At 43.0% G+C, this 27,662-nt stretch overlaps 1 protein-coding gene across 1 annotated transcript; it reads right to left on the bottom strand.

Moving 5' to 3' along the window:
- Window positions 1-9,255: 9,255 nt before the first annotated feature.
- LOC122540906 (ceroid-lipofuscinosis neuronal protein 6 homolog) lies at window positions 9,256-27,081 on the bottom strand. Its single transcript, XM_043677189.2, has 7 exons — window positions 26,746-27,081; window positions 21,969-22,083; window positions 20,433-20,531; window positions 19,197-19,385; window positions 18,046-18,101; window positions 14,765-14,887; window positions 9,256-11,634 (listed from the first exon to the last, which is right to left on the bottom strand). The coding sequence occupies exons 1-7, from the start codon at window positions 26,793-26,795 to the stop codon at window positions 11,364-11,366; spliced, it is 903 nt and encodes a 300-aa protein (XP_043533124.1). The 5' UTR covers window positions 26,796-27,081; the 3' UTR covers window positions 9,256-11,363.
- Between the last annotated feature and the right edge of the window lie 581 nt (window positions 27,082-27,662).

The raw sequence follows: 27,662 nt of genomic DNA on the forward strand, positions 1-27,662 counted from the left end.
TCGAGGGTTATGGGGGTAAGGCAGGAAAGTAGAGTTGAGGATTATTAGATTAGCCATGATTTCAGTGGAACTGACTTGATCGGCTGAATGGCCTATTTCAGCTCCTTATAGTTATAATGTTTTGCACTTCCCTCTCCTTCTGCCTCACTGTGGGAGGTCTGTGGAATTCCTTACACAAAGCTCAGCTCTTTGACCACATGTTTACTCGTCTTTTACAAAGTCTCCTTCTTTGGCTCAGCACTTGACTCTTCTCTCTTTCTTTGACCTTCACGATAACCTCAGCTAACATGGGAATCGAATGCATGCTGTTGGTTTCACTCTGCATTGCAAACCAGACAAGTGAGGTATTTGAATGTGATAACCATTCTTTTTTTCCTGGAACTGTGCTGTGCAATACTTATTGGAAACCATCAGTGTTTCTATGAAATTTCACTGGCATTTGAACAATTATCCTTAAAACTTTCACGGTCATTAGTAACATCTCAGGGCTTAAATTCAAGACACTGGAATTGAAATCTCACCAGTGTCAAAACTGATTTATTTGCAGATTTATATCAGAGGTTTACACAGTAGGACGTTACAGATCCTATCTCTGACCCCCCTGTTTATAAATTGAAGATTAATGAAAATAGGTCAAGCTCAGTTTTAATACAAAAGGATGAGGCCAGATGCAAATCAGTGCTTATTTCTCTCTTTTCTATAACCTATTTAAGAATTTATTCAATAAATGATAAAGAGCTTAACTCATCACATGACTTCACTGATTAAAGTGGTAAATATTAAGATGCCCTCATAATTGTTTAAACTTAACTCAGTAATGAAATGCATTGTATTTTCTAATTTTATTTTAAATCAAATCCTCATTTTAATCCTGATCACGAAGAGTTTTAATTCCTTCATTACTCTGTGACATTTCCTTTAGGTATTTTCCTCTTCCCTGCCTTCTCCTTTCCTTTCTGAAGCCTGTGATTTCTATACCACCCCACTGTGTCTCACACACAAACACTCGGCAGGCTTTTGAGAGGCTCTTCAATCAACACAGAGAACAATGTCACAGCCAACAGTCCTATCTTTGTCCAAAAAGAAAGGACTTGCATTTGTGTAGCACTTTTCATGACCACTGGATGTCTCTTTACAGCCAATGTAGGCACTATCGCAATGTAGACAATGTGGCAGCCAATTGCACACACACACACCAATGTGATACTCAACTGAAATCTATTGGAGTTGAACAAGGGAAATGGTGAGATGGCTTTTTCAATGTCCTGACATTCACCTGAAAGAGCAGACAAGGCTTCAGTTTCATGTCTCATCAAAAAGACATAATTCTTTCTGTATCACCGGAGGGTCAGCCTTGGTTGTGTATCCAGGCCCTCGAGTACAACTCTAAAAGCTGGGATTCTGAGGTGAGAATGTTACCAACTGGATCACAGCTTGTGGAATCTCCTGTGTGATTCAGTCCCAATATGATACCCCACTCATTCCTTGGTTAATGTCAATACAAAAGATAGAAGCTGATAAATTCCCTAATGGTATAGCTCTCTGCAATTCAATAGAATCCACATCTCTAACTCCACTTTCCACTCCAAAGCCCTCTTCATGTGCTGTTACTTCTCAAATCTTTGAACTCCACTTTTCAACCAATCAAATCAGCTTCCTCCTCCCTTGTAGTTCCCTTTCTCCCAGGTCAAATAAAATCGTGCTTTGGGAAGGAGCCAATTTAAACAGGCTTCCTTGCATTAATGAGAGTTTATTAATTACTAAACACACAAAGAAGCAGTAACGCCACACACATTACTCACAGTTTAGAAATGAGTCAAAACAAAAGTTTTAAAAAATTGTGAATCAATTTCTGAATTCAGCAAAGAGTAGACCAGGGGATGCTGTGGCTATTATGTTAGTGGTGACACTATAAAGGTGATGCTGCAAGAACACAGCAAGCCAGGCAGCATCAGGAGGTGGACAAGGACTCACCAGATTACACTCGAAACATTGACTTCTCCGCCTCCTGATGCTGCCTGGCTTGTTGTGTTCTTCCAGCCTCCTGCTTGTCTTCCTTGGATTCCAGTATCTGCAGTTTTTTTTGTCTCTGTTAAAGGTGCTGCTGGCAGGTGAACAGTTGATTTCGAGACAGTTGGCTTTACAGGTCAGCTGAAAGGCTTACTTTTCTTTGGGCTGTGATTTCATTTGTTTTCTGACTTCTGGCAAAATGATAAGCTTCTTTCCTTTTTATTGTAGGGTTTGTCAGCTGTGGCCCTCAGAGCAGACACTTTCACCCACTAGCGCACACAGAACAGGTTTGAACCTTGCTTTTAATCCAATTTTCTTCTGTATTCTCAAAAGGGAAAACCACAAACTTGTCTATACCCCGGACACTTTCACAATCTGAGATAACTCACCACAGATTACAGTTCAGTTTGCAGTGTATTTCCCCCTTTGAAGTTCATCTCTTTGAAGCTTCTTGACATCCGTCAGGTGTCACATTCCATGTTCGAGGTTGGAATGATCCACACAGGTCTTCCATGCAGTTACTGAATTACTTTGCTCATATTTTACACTCTGAGGCATTTTCTTTGGCTGTATGCCCTCATTTTAAAACATAGTCGTTGCAATGAGGGGTTCAGTATGTACATAAGAGTTATCACAAAACCATAGAATTGTTACAGCACAGAAGGAGGCCAACATGATTCAATTTGATCTGAGAGAAAGGTAATCACAGGGCAGGGGGAAGCTGATTTGATTGGCACATTGGCACTAGGTAATAGATCCAGTGCAGGTACAACCTCCATATCCCATATCCCTGCTCACTGTTTCTATCCAAATAACCATTCAATGCCCTTCTTCGGCGCCTCATTGAAACTGCCGCCACCACATTTCCAGGCAGTGCATTCCAGGCCATACCTTAACTACTCACTGTGTGAAAAACTTCTTCTCATGTTACCCTTGCTTCTTTTGCCCATCAATTTAAATTTAAGCCCTCTTGTTCATTTTTCTTTCATGAGTGGGAACGTCTTCGGGCTCTAGCCCAAAATGTCGATTTTCCTGCTCCTCGGATGCTGCTTGACCTGCTGTGCTTTTCCAGCAACACACACTCGACTCTGATCTCCAGCATCTGCAGACCTCACTGTCTCACTGGAAACAACTTCTGCCTATTTACTCTACACAGCCTGCTCGTGATTTTGAAAACCTCTATCAGATTTCCTCTCAGTGTTCTTCCCAAGAGGAACAGTCCCACCTTCTTCAATCTATCCTCATATCGGAATTCTTCATTCCTGGAACCATTCTTGTAAGCCACTTCTGTCCAATACACACACAGATGTACCCAGTACACCAGCTGAGGTTTAACAAGTCTCTTGTACATGTTCAACACCACTTCCTTGCTATTGTACTCTATGCCTCTATTAATAAATGCCAAGAACACTGTATACTTTATTAACTGTTTTAGATTACATTACAGTGTGGAAACAGGCCCTTCGACCCAACAGGTCCACACTGACCCGCCGAAGCGCAACCCACCCATACCCCTACATTTACCCCTTACCTAACACTACGGGCAATTTAGCATGGCCAACTCCCCTGACCTGCACATCTTTGTGACTGTGGGAGGAAACCCACGCAGACACGGGGAGAACGTGCAAACTCCACACAGTCAGTCGCCTGAGGTGGGAATTGAACCCGGGTCTCTGGCGCTGTGAGGCAGCAGTGCTAACCACTGTGCCACCATGCCGCCCACTATGTTTTATGTTGTCTTTCAATGTTTTTCTGACCAAAGGGCATTACCTCACACTTTCTATATTGAACTTCAACTGCCAGCTAACCGCCTATTCCACCAACCAGTCAATGTCCTTTCGGAGTTTCACACAGTCCTTCTCACAATTAACAATCCTTTCACATTTGGTATGTTCACATGACAAACTCTTAGTCAAGGATTTGAATCAATCACTAAGATCACAGGGTCATTCAAGAAGTTCAGGAAGAAATTGCAGAAGCCTGGCTACAAACATGCAAAACTTTGTGGGGTGGAGAATTTGTGAAATTAGGAGCACAGGAAGAGGCCATTCAGCCCATAAAGCACCCGTTGCTAGTTGGTGGGATCATGGCTGATCTGTGACCTAACTTCATATGAGACTACCAGCTCTCATTTTGCTTTAATATCAAAAAACAACTACTGTATGATTTGACCTCAACAATTGTTCTAGGAGCAACTACTGAATGTGTAAGAGAGTTGCAAATTCCTTACACCCCTTCTTTGTAAGAATGTTTCCAAATTTCACCCTGAAATGGTTTGACTTTAAATTTTAAGCCAAGTCCCTAATTTCTGACTTCCCAAATAATGAAAATGATTCCCCTCCCCCCACCCCGATCTGCTTGTTTCTTCCCTATTAGATCAAACCATCGCTAATCTTTCAAATTTGATAGAGTCCAATGTTAGCAATCACTCCTCCTGGTTTTAAATCCAATTAAATGTGACTTGTTTCTTCAAATAAAGTGGTGGAGAGAAGCCAGAAAATTATAGATCAGGCAGACAGTCTTATGTTAGTTGCTGATAAAGTACATAACTGCTTCACATGGAAGAAAGTATGTCGTGTCATCAAGGTCCATAGGGAGGCTTAAAGAACATTGACCATTTCTCAGAAAAAGCAACAATTAAAGCTACTTCCAAACAACTCCATATCAGTATGCTCATAATTTTCCAATGCACAAAGAGTGATAGTTATCTGGGGAAGAATTATGGTGAAACAAATAGTGACAGTATTACTTGGGTTTTGCTGGCATTATCCAACACTTAGTGGTGTAAATGTATGTATGTGAACACAGGAGGTATAATTATTAAGTTTGCATTTGACACTAAAATTGGAGGTGTAGTCGAAGAGAGTTACCTCAGAGTACAACAGGATCTTGATCAAATGGGCCAATGGACTGATGAGTGGCAGATGGAGTTTAATTTAGAAAGATGTGAGGTGCTGCATTTTGGAAAGGGCAGGACTTATGCACTTAATGGTAAGGTTCCTGAACAGAGTCCTTGGAGTGCAGATTCAGAGTTTCTTTAAAGTGGAGTAACAGCTAGATAGGATAGTGAAGACAGTGTTTCGTATGCTTTCCTTTACTGGTCAGAGTATTGACTACACGAGTTGGGAGGTCATGTTGCGGCTGGATATGACATTGGTTAGGCCACTTTTGGAATATTGCATGCAATTCTGGTCTCCTTCCTATCGGAAGGACGTTGTGAAACTTGAAAGGGTTCAGAAAAGATTTACAAGGATGTTGCCAGGGTTGGAGGATTTGAACTATAGGGAGAGGTTGAATAGACTGGGGCTGTTTTCCCTGGAGAGTCAGAGGCTGAGAGGTGACCTTGTAGAGGTTTATAAAATTATGAGTGGCATGGATAGGGTAAATAGACAAAGTTTCTCCCCCAGGGGTGGGGGAGTCCAAAACTAGATAGCATAGGTGTACGGTGAGAAAAGAAAGACTTAAAAAGTACCTAAGGTGCAACTTTTAACATAGAGGGTGGTGCGTGTATGGAATGAGCTGCCAGAGGAATGGTAGACGCTGGTACAATTCCAACATTTACAAGGCAACTGCATGGGCATATGAATAGAAAGTGTTGAATGCTAACAAATAGGACTAGATTAGCTTAGGATATCTGGTTGGTAAGGACAAGTTGGACCAAAGGATCTGTTTCTGTGCTGTACATCTCCACAACTCTGTGACTCTAAGTGTCCTGTCGGCCAAAGCAGCTGTTGATAAAGAGATCTAGCATTGCCTCCCGTGCGCTAGCACAGCCTTTGGCTTCCTGATGAAAAGAGTCTTCGAGAACAACAACATCAGAACAACAACCTCAAGATCAAGGCATACAGAGATGTAGTGGTTCCCGCCCTCCTGTATGGCGCTGAGGTGTGGACTATCTACAGCAGGGACCTCAAGGTGCTGCCACAGTCCCATCAACACTGTCTGCGAATCCACTGGGAAGAAAGACACACTAATACCAGCGTCCTTGACAAAACCAACATCACCAGCATTGATGCACTGACACCCCTTGATCGACCACGATGAGTTGGGCATGTTGTCCCCATAACCGACACAAGACTCCCCAAGCAGGTGCTCTCCTCCCAGCTCCGAAACAGCAGGCAAGCCCCATGTGGACAGAGGAAGTGCTTTGGGGATACCCTCAAGGCCTCACTGGCGAAGTGTGGCATTCTCACCAACACCTACCAATCAGTGGCCCAAGACCATCAAAACTGGAGGAGGAGTATCCAGGGAGTTGTCAATCACATTGAGACTTGTCATTGGGAATAAATGGAAGTCAGACGCAAACAGTGAAAGGAACGTGCTGCCACACCAATACCCCACGCACACCTTCCCATGACCACCACCTGCCCCAAGTGTAACAGAGTCTGTGGTAGTCACATCAGACTGTACAGTGAAAGAGAGTAATTTCGTCTGTGGGGGGACCGCTAATAACTGATGAGTGTTACTCTCTACCACTGAGACAGGACATACTTTGAAAAAGGAAAAGTGAATATGGGTATATTTAAATAAGAGATAGAGAGTGTAAAAATCATACTATCCTTCTCCAACCTCACTCCCCTCCACCTAGCTGGAAACTGCAATGGCCTGATACTAACCTTCCTTTTCCATTCATAGCCAGAGAATCATCTGATATGTCTTATTTTCTGTTGCTGCATCATTAAGTCTTGTATACTCCTGAGATCAATCTTTGCTCCTTCCCCTACTCCTATTTCTTATCTTGGTACCACCTTTTGGTGACAGCATCTGAAATCACAAAGTGCTCAGAAAAGCAGGGATTCTGAAAGCAGGAGCCTACAAGCAAGTCCGCCTAACATCTGACAGAGGGCAAATTTGGGAAGGTATTATTAAAGAAGCCAAAGCAGGATGGAATGATTACAATGAGGTCAGCCAGGTGGACCTCAAAGAACATGAGTTCCCGGACTGGGGCTGTTAACCTGATCCAATCAGGGAGCCCTGGCTGACAGATAAGGAATGCCAGGGGTAACTGGACTGTCTTGGATGTATTTGTTACTGCTACTTTTGTGATGACTGAAGGCGGGATTTGAGGTCTGTCCTCATTTCCTTGGAAACGGGTTGAATGGTGGGGTTTGGCTTTACCGCTCCTCTCCCTTGTAAGCTGCTATTTCTCTGTATACAGCTGTTAATATTAATTGTTTTAAAAATTTTATTAAAGCAGAGAAAAAAAAAGGAATGGCAGGGGTTCTGTTCACTCCTGGAGCTGGCTCGGATGGAACTGGATCAGTGTCGAGGACTCTCCATGTGCAAACACAGGGTGACTTGGTGATGGGATACCAGCCTCTAGAGAGTTATTTCATAGGGCACTTGGATTAGAGTCATGGAGTTGTATGGCATGAAAACAGAGCTTTCAGTCCAGCTTGTCCATGCTATCCAGATATCCCATCCTGATCTAGTCCCATTTGCCAGCATTTGGCCCATATCCCTCTAAACCCCTTCCTATACATGTATCCATCCAGATGCCTTTTAAATGTAGGCAGCATGGTGGCTCAGTGGCTAGCACTGCTGCCTCACGGTGCCAGGGACCCGGTTCAATCCCAGCCTCCGGTGACTGTCTGTTTGTGTGGAGTTTGCATGTTCTCCCCATGTCTGTGTGGGTTTGCTCTGGTTTCCTCCCACAGTCCAAAGATGTGCAGGTTAAGTGAATTGGCTATGCTAAATTGCCCAAGGTGTTCAGGGATGTGTAGGTTAGGTGCATTAGTCAGAGGTAAATGTAAGGTAGGGGGAATGGGTCTGGGTGGTTTACTCTTCAGAGTGTCGGTGTGGACCTGTTGGGCACTGTAGGGACTCTATGGAATGTTGTAATTGTACCAGCTGCCACCACTTCCTCTGGCAGCTGAATCCATACATGCAGCAGCCTCTACGTGAAAAGGTTACCATTTAGGTCCCTTTTAAATTTTTCCCCCTTTCACCTTAAACCGATGCCCTATAGTTTTGGACTCTCCTAACCTGGGAAAAAAAAACCTTGGCTATTCACCCTATCCATAGCTCTTGTGATTTATAAACCGCTAAGGTCCCCACTCAGCCTCCAATGCTTCAGGGAAAATAGCTCCAACCTACTCAGCTTTCCCCTATAAATCAAAGCCTCCAAACTGGACCATATCCTTGTAAATCTTTTATGAACCCTTTCAAATTTAACACTATCTTTCCTATAGCAGGGAGGCCAGAATTAAATGCAGCATTCCCAAAAGTAGCCTCACCAATATCCTGGACAGCCACAATGTGACATCCCAGCTCATATACTCAATGTCCTGACCAATGAAGGCAGACAGGCCAAATGCCTTCTTCACCACCCTGTCGACCTGAGACACCACTTTCAAGGGAACTATGAACCTGCACCCCTTGGTTCCTTTGTTCCACAAAACTCTGCAGAGACCTACCATTTAAGCAAGATGTGTGCCTAATGCATGCCATAATGGGATAACACACCTGGAGTCTAAACTTCCCCTTGACTATGATACATTGCAGAAGAATACAGCAGCAGAAATCTTTTGCAGCAAGTAATTAAGGAGGCAAATGGAATTTTATTGCAAGAAGACTGGAGTTGAAAAATAGAAAAATCTTGCTACAATCATCTCGGATGCTGGTGAGGCTGCACCTCAAGTACTGTGTACAGTTTTATCCTCATGTTTAGCAAAGATTTATTGACATGGGAGGCAGCTGAAGAAAGATTAATTAGGCAGATTCCTAGGTGCAAAGGGCTTGATTTATTATGAATGGCTAAACACAGCCTTTCGTCAGGATTTCGAAGAATAAGGGATGGCCTTACTGATACGTGCGAGATTCTGAAGGGGCTTGACAGAGTCGGTACTTCCATTAGTGGGGGAATATTGAACTTGGGGGCATGATTATGGGGCCATGATTATGGGGCCACATTCATTTCAAACTCAGATGCAAAGGAATTTCTTCTCCCAGCCACTAATGAACGTCTAGAATTCTCTACCCCCAGGGAGGTGCGGACGCTAAATCTCTGAAAGTACTTAAAGAAAAGGGTCTATGCAATTTTGAAGTATCAGGGAACAGAGGGCTATGAGAAGCTGGCATGAAAGACAAGTTGAAACCTGGGCAAATCAGCTATAAACATGTTGAAAGGCATGGCAGGCTGGAAGGGCTGAATCACCCATTCCTGTTTCAATTTTTTTGTTCAAAATAGATCCGATCGCTATTCTGTTTATCATCTACCCTGAAAGATGGCAATGTCATAACTGATACCGTCAGGCTAAAAACTAATGCTTATATTTATTGATTGGTGAGACAAATTAGTAAAAAGCACAAAGAATAAATAATTCAAGATATAAATAAACAGATAAATTAAAGACTGAATCAGCCCACAGGACTTAAATATCCTCTTTTAGAAGGAATTACTCTCAGTTTGATCTTGTGAATACTTTTATGTAACAGTCATGTAACGACTCCTTGCTAAGAGATTTAAGTACAGCTGGTACTGAATCGATCCAATGCATCGCAATTCAAGTGAAGTAAGGAATTTCAAGAGAAGTCCTCAATTTCTGCGTCTCCAAAGTCAGATTCAATTGCCCGACAAAATAAAATTAGAGAATTATTGCATGGCATAGTCATGAGCAATCAGATACGTTGTGGCTCTCACACAATCAATACCATCAAAAAATTACACATTGAAATTTTCCAAGGAGAAAATCCTCCTTATCTGCTTGGATATCAGCTCAAACAATCTGGCCTATTTCTGGGATTGCATGCTCCAGTTTGAAGCTCAGTAAATAAATACACATCTTCCATTTTGATACATTTAAAAAATAATACATCATAAAGGATGGACCCATTTTGTATTTTGACACAGGACAAGAACTCCACTTTTGTCTCAGCTGTTTATTGTTTTTGGGACATGGATTAGTTGGGTGTAACAGGCCCTGAGAGGTCTCAGCCCATTGTGGAGATTAGCAACTTTCAGCATCTGGTCCTGAGAATTCAATTAGAATTGCGGATGAACAGAGTTTAACGTTCTAATTTTCTATCTGATTGCCATGGAGCATACTCGGTATTAAATCGCAGGTTTGACATTCTCAAGCAGTTCACATTTTTAGGGGAAAAAAAGCAGCACAAAGTGCAAAAACAAATCCTAGTAACAGAGTAAAGATGTGAATACATAAGATTAGTTTCCAAACAAGCCCAACAATACAGTGAGTGAACACATCAGGTAAATCTTTATTGGGTGTAATCGTGGTAGAGTCGGCTCTCCTGATATTTTTCCTTCATACATTCATTCATAGGATGAAGGTGTTCCTGGCTAGGTCAGCATTTACTGTTCATCCTCAAGCACACAAAGGGCAGCAAAGAGTTACTGTTCTGGGTCTGGAGTCATATGGAGGCCAGACCAGCTCAGGATGGTGGACTTCCCTCCCAAAACCAGATGACACATTGAGTGGGTGACATGATTGTCATTAGACCAGCTTCATTCTAAACTATTGAATTCAAATTCTACATCTGCCACAGTAGGACTTGAACCCATGCTCCAGATTATTAGCCTGGAATTGTGGATTGTCTGTGACAATGCCACTAAACTGCTACCTCCTCAAATTTACTTTCATCAATATTACTACCTCCCTTTTCAGACTATTACACACAGTCAAGGTCTGGCTATATATCTCTGCTCTCCTTTCCATTGACTGCTTTAAAGTTTAATAAAGTAAACATGCTGTTGTATTGGTAACATCAGCAGGCAGAGACAATGATGGTTGAACAGGTTAGGCACTGTGTCACTAAATATCATCAACAGCAATTTCTGGCGTGAATGCATTAATTTCACAAGAGACCCTCAGTCACAGGATTACACAGCACCAAAAATGACCATTTGACCCTTCCAGCTTGGAAGAGGTATCCAAGAGTCTGACTGCCCCACTCGTGCTCGGTGATATCCAGCCTGGAAATGCTCCTATCTCACTTACCATTAGCAGAAATGCAGCAGGGGCTGTGTCTACTCTCTCCTGAGTTGAGAAAGACTGCATTGGAAATTCGAGTGAGCCTGATAAGGGTGGGGGTGAGAAGACGGAGAGGAGTGGTCCAGTGGCTTTCCCAGAGCACTTGGGCTAAACTGGAGTTATACAGCAGTCAGTGCAAACTAGAAAGCAGCACAAAGCTGCCTCCTGGTGGGGATAGGAGTGCCTTACATCACTTGGCACAAACTATGCTGCCACTATTTTCACCAATGCCTACCTGAAACCGCTGTGAATTGAAGTGTGGAGAGTACAACGGCACCCGAGAGAAACACTCAACTATCAGTTACTTGGGGGGAGTTGGAGAGTTGACTAAAGCATCTTCAGAAGCATGACCCAGAAAAGGAGCTACGGTGTTTTCTTGATGTGCAGAGTATAATACGCCCAGGGCTCTGGAACGTACATGACTCCAGGGTATTTTTTTCGGAGAATTTTATCATTCCACAGGAAGGCAACCCAAGCAGAGATCAGGACCAGGGCAATGCAGAAAGAGTAGAACAAGAATAGGCCATTACTGTCCATCACCAGTCCTTTACGTTTCTTGTGCATGACTGTTGCCATCATAGCAAAGGTGGTAAAGATATAGAGGACGAAGATCTGACCCTCAGTCACCAGATACCTAGAGAAAAAGGATAAAGGCTAAACTATAACCTTCACTTAAAACCAGTTCCTCTGAGAATCTTACAAAGAACTTTAAATCAATTCCACCCTCCATCATTTAAACCTTCCCATCCTGAAGGTAATAGATTGTGGTGTGGCTTAAATTCAATTGTGACATTAGGACAACTGGAAAAAAACTCAGTAAAAGCTACATTTAGGATTGATACCATGAATTCTTCTTCCTATATAGGTGGTGGGACTGCAGTGAAGGGAGGAGACATTGTGACTCGGGAGTGATAGCAGGAAACTGACTTAAGCTGGTGACATTTTGAGAGAGTTGGAATACAAGTGCAGAGATGTCCTGCTGAGGCTGGTCAGACCACATTTGGAATACCATGGACAGTTTTGGGCCCCATATCGAAGGAATGATGTGCTGGCATTGGAGAGGTCCCAGAGGAGGTTCACAAGAATGATCCCAGGGAGGAAGGGCTTGTCATATCAGGAGCGGTTGAGAACTCTGGGTCTGTACACAGTAGAGTTTAGAACGATGAGGGCGAATCCCCCTGAAACTTGCAGAATAATGAGGGGCCTGGATAGAGTGGATGTGAAGAAGATGTTGCCACTAGGTTGTTTTTCAGACTGGAGGCCTGTGACCAGTGGAGTGCCAAAATGATCAGTGCTGGGTCCACTACTTGTCATCATTTATATAAACAATTTCGATGCGAGCATAAGTGTATAGTTAGTAAAGTTGCAGATGACACCAAAATTGGAGGTATACTGGACAGCGAAGAAGGTTACCTCAGATTACAACAGGATGGTGATCAGATGGGCCAATGGGCTGAGGAGTGGCAAATGGCATTTAATTTAGATAAATACGAGGTACTGCATTTTGGGAAAGCAAATCTTAGCAGGAGTTGTACACTTAATGGTAAGGTCCTAGGGAGTGTTGCTGAACAAAGAGACCTTGAGCGCAGGTTCATAGCTCCTTGAAAATAGAGTCGCAGGTAGATAGGATAGTGAAGAAGGCATTTGATATGCTTTCCTTTATTGATCACAGCATTGAGTACAGGAGTTGGGAGGTCATGTTGCGGCTGTACAGGACATTGGTTAGGTCACTGTTGGAATATTGCGTGCAATTCTGATCTCCTTCCTATCGGAAGGATGTTGTGATGCTTGAAAGGGTCTAGAAAAGGTTTACAAGGATGTTGCCAGTGTTGGAGGATTTGAGGTATAGGGAGAGGTTGAATAGGCTGGGGTTGTTTTCCCTAGAGCATCGGAGGCTGAGGGGGTGACCTTATAGGAGGTTTATAAAATGATGAGGGGCATGGATAGGATAAATAGACAAAGACATTTCCCTGGGGTGGGGGAGTCCAGAACTAGAAGACACAGGTTCAGGGTGAGAAGGGAAAGATGTAAAAGAGACCTAAGGGGCAACTTTTTCATGCAGAGGATGGTACGTGTAAAGGAATGAGTTGCTAGAGGAAGTAGTGGAGGCTGGTACAATTGCAACATTTAAAAGGCATCTGGATGAGTATATGGATAGAAAGGGTTTGGAGGGATATGGGCCAGGGTGCTGGCAGGTGGGACTAGATTGAGGTTGGCATATCTTGTCGGCATGGATGAGTTGGACTGAAGGGTCTGTTTCCGTGCTGTACATCTCTGACCCAAGGGCATTGCCTTGCAGTTTGGGATGTCCCTTTAGAACTGGGGTGAAGAGCAATTTCTTCAGCCAGAGGGTGGGGAATTTACAGAACTCATTGCAGCAGATGTCTGTGGAGGCCCGGGCACAGTGTATTTAAGACAGAAATAGATTGGTTCTTGATTAGTGAGGAGATCAAGGGAGAAGGCAGGAGAATGGGGTTTAGAAATATACCAACCATGATTGAATGGGGAAGCAGACTCGATGGGCCAAATGGCCTAATTCTGCTCCTATATCTTATGGTCTTTGGGAATAAACTCAGCCCCACAAAACGAGTGAAGAAAAGCTCTTGGAATCATTTCAGGATCAACTGGATGCAGGGACTGGGAGACTGAAAACCCTTCAGGGGAACCAAGATGGACTTAATAGATCTTCTGCAGTCATCTTGTGACACTGTCAGTATTCAGTCAATTGACTATGCCGTTGGTCTGAATAGTGAGACTGCAAACCTCAGTGTGCTATTTGACTAAGGGGTTATCACACCTTGCCCAACCTGAAGCAAAGTCCTACAGTTACAGTGTAATCAGGGGATCACTAGGTATATTTTTCCTCCACACCTTTATTGCTGGGACATGGCCACCAATGGAAACGTTGACCCTCATCACCCATTCCCAGATGCCCTGAGAAGGTGGTGTGACCCACTGTTTGGTTGGCATAAGGTTGGAAAGCTGATACAAGCCAATGGCTTGCCAAGCCACTTCCACGAACAATGAAAGCTATGGGAGTAAAGTCATGTATAGGCCAGACTGGGTAGAGCTGGTAGGTTTGCCTTTAAGTTGAACTGGTTGTGAACAGTTGACACCATTATGGTTTCTTTTCTTAAACTGAGGCTACTTTCTTTCTAGAAATAGTTATTTTGTCAAAACAAACTGAACTTGAAGTGCAAACGCGAGTTTATGAAAGGTCATTCTCTAGACTATGGCTGGAAATTTGAGTGACTCAAGCAGCACCATAACCACCTCATTACTGTACAGGTACCTCTAGAACTGATCATGGTGATATTTAGGACTAAAGTAAATCTGGAATTGAAGTAGTGCTTTTCTAGACAGGTGGGTTTCTCCAGCTTCACAGCTAATTAAGTACTTTCATGGTATGGTCACTGTTCTAAAGTTGGAAACACAGCAGCCAAAATGCATACAGCAAGATCCCAAAGGGGATAATCATCATGATAATGTTTTGAATGAAGTGTAAAAATCATCCATGATATTCCCTTCTTTGAAACCGGGGCGTGGGATATTTTGCATCCACCTGAGCAGGTAGATGGAGCCCTTGGTTTAATGTCACCTCAGACAGTGCAGCACTCTCTCAGGCATGCACTGATGAAGCACTCTTGATTTTTGTGCTTAAATCCCAGAGTGGGACTTGCCCCCAGAATATGCCGTTCCCTGAAACTAAAGACTGAAAGACCAAGTTGTGGTTATTCTTTGTTAAACACTTGCTGGTCTCTTACCAGTAGTACAGGCTACTTGGTCCAAGCAGCAGCCATGCTGACAGGGGCATTCTGCTGTCTCTGCTACAGCGAGTGAAGCAGCCAGTGAAATACAAGCTGAAAATGATGAAGAAGGGAACATACCTGAAGCACAAAAATCAACACAACACAAGAATTAGTCAACCCAGCTTATCCTCATACCCCTGGAACCAAGTAACAGCTTGAACTGCAGTCTCACAAATACGCGCAATAATTAATCAGACATCATGGATTGAGAAGTAGTAAAAGGTTCTTTGTAACATCAGGCTGCTTTTTTTTTGATAGAATCCCTACAATGTGGAAACAGGCCCTTCGGCCCAACAAATTCACACCAACCCTCCGAACAGTAACTCACCCAGACCTGTTCCCATACCCCTGACTAATGCACCTAACACTACGGGCAATTTAGCATGGCCAATTCACCTAACCTGCATGTCTTTGGACTGTGGGAGGAAACCGGAGCACCCGGAGGAAACCCACACAGACGCATGGAGAGCATGCAAACTCCACACAGACAGTCACCCAAGGCTGGAATTGAACCCAGGTCTCTGGTGACATGAGGCAGCAGTGCTAACCACTGTGCCACCGTGCTGCTTTATGAAGGAGTTAGAAATCACCTGGCAGGGACAATGTTTTCACACAAGTTGGTAGTCATGGCAGGATCTTTAACATGGGATACTGCATATTTTTGCTGCTCCAATCCAATTTTCATTTAGTATGCACAAAAAACACTGACAATCATGCGCTCTCAAATGAGAATTTATTTGTCTAACAATGCACACAAACTGTGTACATGTATATATTTTTTAAAATACATGTATACACACGCAATTTGATTAATTGTTGCCACATGCACCCAAGTACAGTGAAAGGTTTTGTTTTGTGTGCAGTACAAGCAGATCATAGCAAACAAAGATCATGGGGTGATTGAACAGAGCGAGGAATATAAAGTTACAGTTGCAAAGATGGTGCTCAAAAAGCAAGATCAACATCTCTCTCTCACACAGACACAGGCACACACAACTTTCCAGCAATTAAGGATAAATACTGGACGATTTTATTTTCTCCTCTTTGAGATCAATGGGATCAACTCATTTAACACAGACTAGAGTCAAAGGTGAGTCCTTCCCTGAACCCCTAATAGGAATGCTGCAGTTTCCCAGGACCCCCCCCCCCCCCCCTCACGATCATCTGAACCCCAGCAGTGACTAATAACAAAATAACTGTGTTGCAGAATACAGAAGAGCAAAGGAGGTTATTAAAGCTAAGTAACAGGTAAAACAAAAAAAAGTGTTTGCCCTTTACTTTCACAGAGAAGAGCTTCACTCAATGTTTTTTTTTAAAGAAACAAGAAAAGGACTCTGTGCTTCCAAGAAAAATGCCTAAATTACTGACTCCACTTCAAATAAAACAATTAAATCCAGGTAAATAATAGATTACACATCTACAAGGGAAACAATACTTTGTCAATGACCCAGCCCATCTGTGTTTCATTGACACCACAGCCAGGGCACTGCCTATCAGTTGTGTCTGAATTTTGTACTCAAGCAGAAAAAAGGTAATATGTTGCATGCAATCATACTTCACTAGGTTGATGTATGTTCATCTCAGCGCGCACCACAATGTTATCCATATTACAAGATGTGCCCTTTTGCTGTTGTGAAACTAGATCTCAGAGGAAGAAAGGAATAATGATGAGAGGGGGTGGGGGGGTGGGAGACAGTCCGAGAGCAAGAATGAGCTTAGTGGAGGGTGAAAGGGGCTGAGTGCCAGCTCATAAGCTTAAATGAAATGCTTCACTTGATAGTTAATCCCAAGTTTCATACAATGTCATCAAAAGTTAATGAATCTGTATAGATTTGCTCTATTCAACTTCCTGCAGCGATACTGCATTGAAATGAGATCAGGCATTTTAACAATATCTCGCATCCAATGAAACAGTTGGAACTACAGTGTTACAGCACTTCAGACACTGCACTGCGGAGAATGTAGAATTCGAGGATAAACTCAATATGGAGCACACAGTCTCTCACTCAACTGGCATGGTCTGACTAGAGATTGTTATTACCCCTCAGTTTTACCCACCCCCAGCTTTTCTCTGGTTACGAGCAGCTGACGAGTTGAGTCCTGAAGGAGTTGATTCAAAGATGAACCAAATGACCCAGTTACCATCCTTCGTATAAAAACTGAAAGAACTGCAGATGCTGTAACTCCATCTAAAACAGATGTTGCTGGAAAAGCTCAGCAGGCCTGGCACCATCTGTGGAGAGAAATCAGAGTTAATGTTTCGGGTCCAGTGACCCTTCCTCAGAACTGATGGTAGCTGGGAAAATGTCAACTTATACGAAGAAGGTGGAATGGGGGTTTATAAGGAGTAACCAATAGGTGGGAATAGAGCCCAAAGAGAGAGAACAGTTGGACAGACAAAGGAGTCAATAATAATCTGGTTGGAGGGTGAATAGCTGTTAATGGAGACGGTTAGGGGCTAACAATAGGTAGTGTGTAATGGCATACACCATGCCTTGTTATCACATAAGGTGTAGTGCTGGAAAAGCACAGCAGGTCAGGCAGCAGCTGGGGAGCAGGAGAGTCGACCTTTCAGACGTAACTCCTTGATGAAGGGATTATGCCTGAAATGCCAGCTCTCCTGCTCCCTGGCTGGTTTCTGACCTGCTGTGCTTTTCCAGTGCCACATTTTTTGACTCTGTAGGACTCACTTTCTCCTTGTTATCACATAGTCTGCCATTACACATTATCCATTAACTGTTGCCATTAACGTTATTCACCCTCCCAACCAGAATGTTACCAACTTCTTTGTCTGTTCAACTCTTTTTTTTCTCTCTATCTCCACCTATCGTTTACTCCTTACCTCCCCCATCTTCTTCATGTAAACCAACATTTTCCTAGCTACCATCAGTCTGAGGAACGGTCACCAGACCAGAAACATTAACTCTGATTTCTCTTCACAGATGCAGCCAGACCTGCTGAGCTTTTCCCGCAACATCTGTTTTTGTATATCCTTCATGTATAGGACTGAGCAACTTCATTCTCGAGTAGGTCCAAATGTCATTGGTGGAGGAAGTCCACTCACTACCCATTCTCTAACCCAGGAGGGACCTGTCAACAGCTAGGAACACTGACTGAGCGTCTGCTCAGGGGAAACACAACAACAGGATGTGTATTCAGCCACTGAGCCATCAGGGCTGACTTTGGCTGCCTCCTGTACACTGATGGAGAAAAAGAATATCTTTCAATTTACTTACCACATCAAATGGCCTAAGGATTCATCATAGTAATACAGCAGCTCAAACGAGTCAATCTGTGGATTTAAACAAAAGAAACAATAACTTTGCCAATGACTCAGCCCATCTGTGTTTCTTTGACACCATAGCCAGGCCAATGCCTAGCTGTTGTGTATGAATTTTGTACTCAAGCTGACTGCTGACCGAGAATGCACCAAGCCTTCAGCATCACATATCTCTGTTCCAGAGCAGCCTGGTACAGTGCATTGTGAAGATCCCTCTTCCCTGACCTTGTACTCATCTCAGGAGATCAACTCCATTGATGCACCACTCTTCATGTCCTTCACAAGATACTCCGAAACATTCCTGAGTGAGATTACTGACCTAGATTAATGCCAATTGTGCACTCAGGACACATGACAGAACTGGACTGAGACTGAACTCATTTTTCACTATTCTGATTCGTCTGAGAAGGGTTAACTCTGTTCCTTTCACCACATATTCTGCCTTAGCATTCTTTTTCCCCTACTGGGGCCTTAAAGCCATGACTAGAAGCTACTTCCAGTTCAACAACAATGGTGCTGCATTCATGTAGCACCTTTAAAGCAGTAAACCATCCAAAGATCCTTCACAAAGCGATACCAAGCAAAATCAGAGTGCCATGTAGAGAACTATTCAGACAGCTTGATTAAAAGCTTGATCAAAGTGATAGATTTTTAAAAAGGTGCATCTCAAAAAGGACGAGGGAACTGGATATGTTTAGGAAGGGCTTGCTGAATCTAATGAAGACAGGGTGTGATGGAGGTAAGCCTCCTAGATGTGACCTCAGTACTCACATCTTAGTGTTTCTGCTAAGAGGTTGGACCTTGGACTACTCAGAGCATGTTGCTCTGTAGCCTTGTCATTATTCAGCGTAACAATAAAATAGTTTAACAATTACTAAGAAGTCTGGTTTGAGCTTGTAACAAGTCCTGAAGAACGAACACATGATCAAACACCTCAGACCCTGAAAGCTGAAGCACACCTGTCAATGATGAAGCAATGAAAATCAGGGACATGAAAGTGATAAAAAGACTAGGTCAAACTCACTGCATATCCCTATGCCCTTAACCAAGCTGAACTTGCATGGGTTTCATTAGAGCGAAAGCATTTTTCAATGTGATGGTCCTTACCAACGTTTCTGGTTTCAAGTCCTTCATAATTGGGTTTTCACGCACAGACAAGTGGAGTTGGTAGCCACTTAAAATCAGACGATGATTTACTGAATCGCCAACCAGGTGAATGCTTGCTCCCATAACGAACGTTATTATACAGATGTACACGGCTGAGATAGGGAGTGTCTTGGGAGAACGTTCAATAAGCTGCAAAGATATTCAAGAGTGAGTGAACATTAAAATGTTCTGGAAATAAGTCTTTGAGAGCTCAATTAATTTTTTGATCACCAGTGCCTATTTCTCCTATTCTCTCCTCTTTCTGTAAGGGGCTACAGTTCCACACAGGAGGCCTTGTGGGACCTGGGGTTGGGTCCCTACCTCAGTGCCAGGAGCTCCGGGATTGATCCTATTCCAGGACTAGTTAGCAATGGAATACACTTCCAGGATATAGCCAACCAGTTTGAGGAGCAGGCTGTAAATCCCTCCCATAGGCCCGATGGCAAGTTGTTAAGAGCAGGAGAATTTCCTAATCAGCCATCTTGCAGAAGGCAGTGGCAAACCACTGCAGTAATTTGTGTGCAGACCAGTCCATAGGAAGTCCATGACCTGCTACTGAGAAATTAGGACCGGATGAAAGGCAGACTGTTTGATTCAGAATGGTTGCAGGCTGCACGTGTCAGCCTGAGTTCTGGGCATCAGCAAGCTATTCAACTATGTATGGCAACACAGGGAAGTCTGATCTTGGCCTCACCTTCCTATGAGCTTTAAATTCATTGGGAGGCAGTCAGCACACGGCTGTGTGGTCTCCCTCGTAACAGACCAATTGGCAAAACCGATACAACCAGGGTTTGGTCCTGAAGGGTTATGCCCGAAATGTTGACCTCTCCATCTCCTGATGCTTCCTGGGTTTTCCAGCCTTCTGCTTGTCTACACAGGGTTTGGTCTCATGACAAACACTACCTTTCTATTGTGTTAACATTTTAGCAGGCTTGCTGGTCCTTCTCCACCAACACAAGGATCTCAAATATTCGAGGGAAAGCAACCCATTAACAGTCACAGCATCTCAAGGGTCAACCCTTGAAGCAAAATCTAACACAGCAAAGATCAGGAATCAAAGTTGGAAGTTTTGAGCTCCTCTGGGCTCAGCTCCACGCTCGGTGCTGTACTTGGCCATGAGGCCACAGAGATGGATTCACTGGGGACACTAAGAGACGCAATTGCAATCTCTGTGACTGATAAAAGCAAAGGTCTTACCTTAAGGAGGAGGAAAGGTGTGATGATGTTGTAGGCCATGTGAAAATAATCACCGACACTTGGTTTACTCAATGGAAACCACTCGACTGGAAGAACAATCTACAGATGAGCACACAGTAGACCTGATCAGTTTCAATTGGGTAAAATGGCACAGATAGTGTAAACGGAGACACCTCCTGCCCTTCAACACAATCCCATCCCCATGACTCTCCTCCCCTGCTGATGGGCTCCCGAGTACAACTTGCCACAAAAGACACTTCTCCGGTGTTAAATTAGACAGTGTTCATTTAACATGGAGCCATGTTACAACATGGGGTAAACACGGGGTAAACACGGGGTAAACACGGGGTAAACCTTCCTGCTTATCTTCAACCAGCAATACAGAAAAGATTTATCCCATGCAGTAATCTGTGAAATTTCAAGTGGCCAAGAACTATTTAAAATAAAAATTAACAAATTTATTTCTTAAAGTATAACAAAGAATAATTAACTAACAACTATTTACATCTCCTTCCGCTAACCTATCTTTTTCTTTTCCCTCTACAATATTGGTCCAATAAAAATCCTGATTAAGATTTACAAAACAAAACTTCTTATCTCAAAACCAGGCAGTTTTCGGTTCTTCACTGTACTGCTGTCTTCTTTTCTTCTTCTTGGGGATTTTACTTCACAGGTTGAAGAGAGCTATTTTTCAGGTGGTTTTTACATGCTGGTGGCTTGGCAGTTCTCCTCCCAACTATTCATTTTTTCCTGGACTTATATACACAAAGTATCGGATTGTGTAATTGGCTTTTAAGATTGCCAATATACTAAATTCAAACTTGATTGGAGTTTGGTCTTTTTTGAGGGGTATAATATAAACTGATTGGGTGAATTCAAATTTGTTTTTGTCGCATATCTCACTCAGCAAGTGCTATCTGTTCTGAACCAAATGTTACGTTGTCAATTCTCCAGCACTCAGTGTGCTTGCCAAGTCCTTCACTCTCTTAAAGGTACAGTGTACTTCTACACTTTCTTAACACCATTATAGAAAATACACCCAGTGTTGACAGAGTGCACACTTTCCTGAAGGACAAGGTACAACCTTCAGCATTGAAACAGACCATTCAGCCCACATGGCTCATGCTAGTGTTTGCTCGACACAAACTCTTTATCCTTACTCATTAGCATTTCCTTCTACCTCTTTGGCCTCATGATTTTCCAGTTCCCTCTTCACACTCTTAAGTTCTATGACTCTTGGTACACATTCTGACTGCCGTCTGAACAATTCTCCCGAATTCCCTTTTAATTTTATCAGTGACTGTTTAATGTTGATGATCTCCAGCTCTGGTCTCCCCAACAAGTGTAAACATCATCTCTCCATCTATTGTGAACCAAACCTTTTCTTAATAGTAAGGCCTCTATCGAGGCACCTCTCAGCCTTCTCTTATCTAGAGGAAACAGCATCAGCCTTGGGTTTCTGGGTAGTGACTGGGCACATTTTCAAAGCCTCGTGATTACATTCAGTTTAATATAATTCATTAACTTAGGACTCACCATCGCAATTGGACGTCCAAAATCCAGGATCCAGTTTTGCACTGTGAAATAGAACCAAAGATCCAGGTGGAACTGAGGCTTTTTGTCCAGGACCTCAGACTCATTTCCTACATTCCTACAAAATAACAATGACAAAGCGGTTTACTCTTAACGTCCTGCTGCTCTTCTGAATTATCATTGAGACACATTCCACTCTTGGCTCTGACCAATTGTGCTTATCTCCAGCAATATCTCACTTGTAAAACAAGGAGTGATATACGTTGGGAGGAGGAATCAGAGGATAAAGAGATGTAAAACATGAAAAGCAATTGTGGGGTGTGTTGTGGTCTGACTCCTCCAGCCTGTGCTGTGTTAACAATTTCAGATGGGGTATCAGAGTCTTATCTTCGGGATGAGAGATAAGCTGAAGAAAGCTGTGGGACAAAGGGGTATTTAGGGGAAACCCATAACCTACACTCTTACAAGTTCTAGTGTAAACAGTGGTGGAAGCAACATCTGCAACTGCTTTCAAAAGAAAAGCTGATATAGGCTTTGAAATTAAACTATCTGGACAAGAGGCCCCAGGAATTAACTCAAACAATCGCGACCTTGGGCTGCATGCTATGGTACGTTTCAGAGATGTGGAGTTTGCTAATCTTTAGATATCAGAAACAAATGATGGATCTGTTCTGTAATTTTCAAAAAAGTGTCCAATGCCCATTTGTATCATGAATAATACACATGAATCCTCTAATCTCACTGAGGTTTGTTAACCTTTCACCTCAAGTACTGTGGCCAAGCAGAGCTCGAAGCACTTAGTTGAGACACTCTCTCAGTTGCCGATATTTACAGAAATCATCGACTACTAGTCCACACAGATCAGAAGCTTTGCAGTTCCAAATCACATTCATAAACGGAAAATGCTGCAGATGCTGGAAATCTGAAATAAAAATAAAGTTCTGGAAAATCTCCACAGGTCTGGCAAGGTCTGCAGAGAAAGAAAGTCATCGTTTCAAATCTAAAATGACTTTGCAATGAGATGCTGCAAGGCCAGCTGAGCTTTTTCCAATCTCTTTATCACATTAGGCTAGCTAATCTCAGCCAGCACAGTAACATTAGGAACCAGACCCCAGCTGGAAGTGGAGGTGGGTGTGGGCATACAGGTTAGGCTGAGATCAACTGCAGAATTTGCCAAAGTTGACTTCAGAGCTGAAGGGGATAGGTCAATTCTCCACTCACACTGCTGCGAGTCCGCATTGTTTCCACTGCAACCGGTTTAATTTTAAAGTTTCAGGTGGTATCTCCATGTGGTCCCCAGCTCAATCTTTATCCCTCATCATTCCCCATCCTACCGAGTTGAGCAAATTTTGAAATCAACACACCCATGCTTGAAGGCAGCCAAAATCTAGCCATATCACTGTTTATATAAAGACTGACCATGTAGACAAAGAGTTCCAAGGGCCTGTAGAACTGCCATTTAGCAGTGCAACCTTCAAGATAAGAAGGAAACAATTTCAGGTAATAAGTGCAGTGCATCTTTGTCACAGATTTCCACTTTCGGTAACAATTCTGGAGTAAGAATCTGTCTGCTCTATTTTTGTAGTCACATGACAATCTCATCATCACTGCTTACATCACAAAGGTTAAATCATTATCATTCCTGTCATATTCATTGTCCACAAACATTCACTGAAAGTAAGTCACATTTAAGAGTTTTAAAACCTATTAATAAGTAGTATGCAAGTTATAAATAAGTAGTGAGCTTTAGCTGTTTGAGAAAGACTGGATATTCTTTTCTGGCATTTAAAAGTCATTGGTTTCCACATTATTTCATTCCCCAGTGGCTTAAGAGAATAGACTCCTTGCAATTGGCTCTTTGTTTAGTTCCGAATTAGCTAAGCTGTGTAGGGACAACCAGAGCATTCGTCACGAATTTTTACAATGATAAATAAATCTGACAAGCTAAAATGAACAAGACTGAGTACAAACAAAACATCATTGAACTTCATTCTCCTTTTCAAAAAGTCAAAACAATAAAAACACTTTTCCCATGCTACCTTTCAAATTGCAATTGATTCTTGCTCACCTTATTTGGCAACGTTACTATAAACTGTCAAATTCCCCTAGCACCCTCAGACTGCTGAGCTAAGCCCAAACTGCCGATGTGAATCATCAATGAGAGATTCCTGGCCCCAGAACTGTCTAAAGGGACCAAGAACAACTGACCAAGTTTCACCCCCCAAAGTGTAGCAGTTAATCAAGCCCAATTCCCCTCTTCCAGGGGAATATAAAAGCTGTCAGGATGTAAATCATACAAAATGCACATATTTTTGGGACGTTAACACTTTGCTTAGTCAGTGGCCAAGCTAGAAGAACCCTTGATGTTCGGGTCACTACATTCCCCAGGTATTAGAAACACTGAAACCTTCAAGCCTGCTTCATCGAAATAGCTAATCGTCCAACTCAGTCCCCTGTTCTCACTTTCACCCCATTCCCTTTGAGGTCTTTAGCCCCCAAAACTATATGTAACATCATTCAACAGGAAAGGAATATTGCAGAGCTCTGTAAATGTTTCTGATATTATCCACACAAATACATATGTGCTGAGAAACCAGCTACCATTCACCCATTTTAACCTTGAATGTATTGTTAGCAAGACAGAGGATTCCAAAATTACAATACAGTGTGGAGAGCTTCATTTATATCATGAGTCAGCCGGATACATTTACCAGCATAATTCTACTAGTAGCTTTCACTCGAGTGGGATCAATGTCCTTGGGGCTATTACACGAGTAGTTACGTGGCTGTTAAACCACTTGGAGGATTGATACAAGTGAGTGCCAGTTGGCTAGATTTCTGCTGGAAAAGCAAACTGAACTATAGTGAGCAAATTTACTCAATGGTAAACGGTCATAACTAATACTTGCAATAGCAGCCTTAATTAACCTAAGCATAATTGATCTGGCTTAACACAGAGAAGTGAAATCATCAGAACATTGTCAGGGTAGATGCTGAGAAAATGTTTCCCTTGATGTTGGGAGCAATCTAGAATTAGGGACATAGTTTCAGAGTATGTCATCTCAGACAGAGGAGGGTCTCAGAGGATTATTAATCTTAGGAGTTCACCACCTGAGAACAGTGAAGGCTCAGTCAAAGAACATATTCAAGGCTGCGTTAGACTGATTTTTGATCTACAAAAAGCAGGGGAGTCAGGCAAGAAAGGAGTCAAGAGCACAATCAGATTAGCCATCGTTTTATTGACTGGGGGAAAATCAGGCTTGTGGGGGTCAACCAGTCTATTCCTGCAAATTTTCATGTTTTTGAATCACTGAAAATACACTTAAGGTATACCAGGAGCTGAATAAAAAAGAGTAAACAGAGTAATTCTCATTTCTTTAACCTCTAGAGATCAACACTTATTTTTCTTCCCTAGTGTATTATTTTATTTATTTATGATTTCTAGCATCTGTAGTGGCTCCCAAACTTGAATAGCTGAGACACTGAATACTTGGGCTTCCCCATAAACAACGGTCACAAAGGGCCAGGGAGGGAGTGAACAGAGGTGCAAAGTGGAGGAAGTGAGGACTAGAGATGCTGAAGATCAGATACGAAAAGTGTGGTGCAGGAATAGTCCTGATGAAGAGTTCATGCTCGAAACGTTGACTCTCCTGCTCCTCGGATGCTGCCTGACCGGAGATGGCAGAATCGGTCTCAGGTGACATTACCACAGGAGCTGTACAGCATTAACTAAGTACCCATTATGCAGCCTGCCCAGTTCGGTCTCTCTGAACAGGCCATTATCTACTGCTTTCAAGAAAAGCTAACTTTATCCCCAGCATCACAGGAAAAGTGAAAAACACTAACACTGCCAGCATCAGTATTCCCACTTTTATCCCATTCTTAGCAAACGTGCGAGTTGCACATTGTGAAGGGAGTAGAAAAATTGATTTTTAAAAAAGCACAGAAATAAATCCTGTTTCTGATCTGAATTGATGTCACTGCCACTGTTTTTGAAAGCAGCCCATACTGAGTTATCTTTCCAAAAATGGGAATTAACATTTGGAGGATTCTACTGGTGCAGTGGAGTTTAACTCTGCAACAAAGATTAAACATTGTCATTATGGGCTAGCTTTTTTTGAAATCAGTTAGAGATTTCATGACCCACTTTTGGACTTCAGCACAAAAAACTAGGCTTACATCAAGTTGCGAGAAGATTTGTAACTCAGGCTGAGGTTCTGGATGTCGGTTTGCTCACTGTACATCAAGGGCAGTACGGAGGGAGTGCCGCACTGTCAGAGGGTCAGTGGTGAGGGAGTGCTGCATGGAGAGGTACCACCTTTCAGGAGGAGCAGTAAATATTAAGATCCCCAAGATGAGGTGGAGAAAGGGGTTCCCCTGTCAGTTATGAAGCAGACCTGGGATGTTCTGTCTCGTTCACTGGGCCAATATTTATCCCTCAAACAACAAACCCCCTCCCCCAACCACACACAAAACAGATTGTCTGCTTGTTGCTACTTTATGGGAGCTTCCTGTGCACTATTTGGCGCTTCTTTCAACAGTGAGGTTATACTTCAGAACTTCACGGAGTGTAAAGCACTTGGGAACATCTTGGGGTCGCGTCGGTGCAAAGGGAAAAGGGGGTTTAAAAAGAAAGAGAGACAGAGAGGGCGAAGTATTGTAGAAGGAAACAAATTCAAACATGTATTTCTCAGAATTGGCAGGCCTGCAAGCAGCCGCGGCCCTTCAAACAAAACAGAACAGCAAAGAGTACAATGTGAGCTGGTAAAAACGACCAAACCTGGGGACGAAGAGGGGAGTTTGCACAGGAGATTGCTGTCGCTTCCGCATGTTTTTGGGGTTGAGTCTCTGTCTGCTCTTTCCCTTTTGTGTCCTCTATTTCCTCTGCAAAAGGCTCCCTTCCACCGAGAGGTAGAGTTTTGTCCCGGTCCAGCTTCTAGCGACAGAAGATCAAGAAGCCCGGACCCAGTCACTGTAATGTGACCGAGCGGCAGCGCAGCTACAGCGGATAGGAGGAGCAGGAGGTCTGGGCACCTCCTGCCTTACGCTGTCTACATCCACATTCATTTACTGATTCCCACGGTTTGGGAGAGGGATGAAGAAAGGTTTTGTAACAGCAGAAACCCGGTTTGGCCACACTCCAGAGACACTCCTCTCTGTGAACGCCCAAATCCTGATCAGCAGCCTGCATTCCTGTAGCGCCTTGCACTTTTAGGAGGAAACATCCCAAATCTCTTCTCAAAGTGAAGCACCCGGTTATGTATAAAGTCGTAATTGGACAGGTGGCCCCAAAAAGGGCAGAAGAAATTTTTGGGAGACCAACTTAATCAACTGTCCCTTTCCCAACCCAAGACTATATCACTGAGAAGGACAGCAGACAAAAGGGAACACCACCATCTGCAAGTTCCCCTCCAAATCACTCACCATCCTGGCTTGGAAATATCACCGTTTCCTTTAGTGTCACTGGGTCAAAATCCTGGATTTACAGAACATGGACTGCAGAGGTTTAAGAAGGCACCTCACCATCACCTTCTCAAGAGCAACTAGAGATTGGTAATACACGCTGGCCTATTGAGTGAATGAGAAAAAGAAAGTCTGAGAACTACAAGGCTCAGTTGGAGAGACATTAGGCTAGTAGCTAACCGGTTGAAATCAGTGTTACTCAGAGACCAGCATTAGGTCAGTAGAGAACTATGA

This window comes from Chiloscyllium plagiosum, unplaced genomic scaffold (assembly GCF_037043375.1).
Source record: "Chiloscyllium plagiosum isolate Xiang-an unplaced genomic scaffold, Cpla_swu_hap1 HiC_scaffold_39, whole genome shotgun sequence".
NCBI lineage: Eukaryota > Metazoa > Chordata > Chondrichthyes > Orectolobiformes > Hemiscylliidae > Chiloscyllium > Chiloscyllium plagiosum.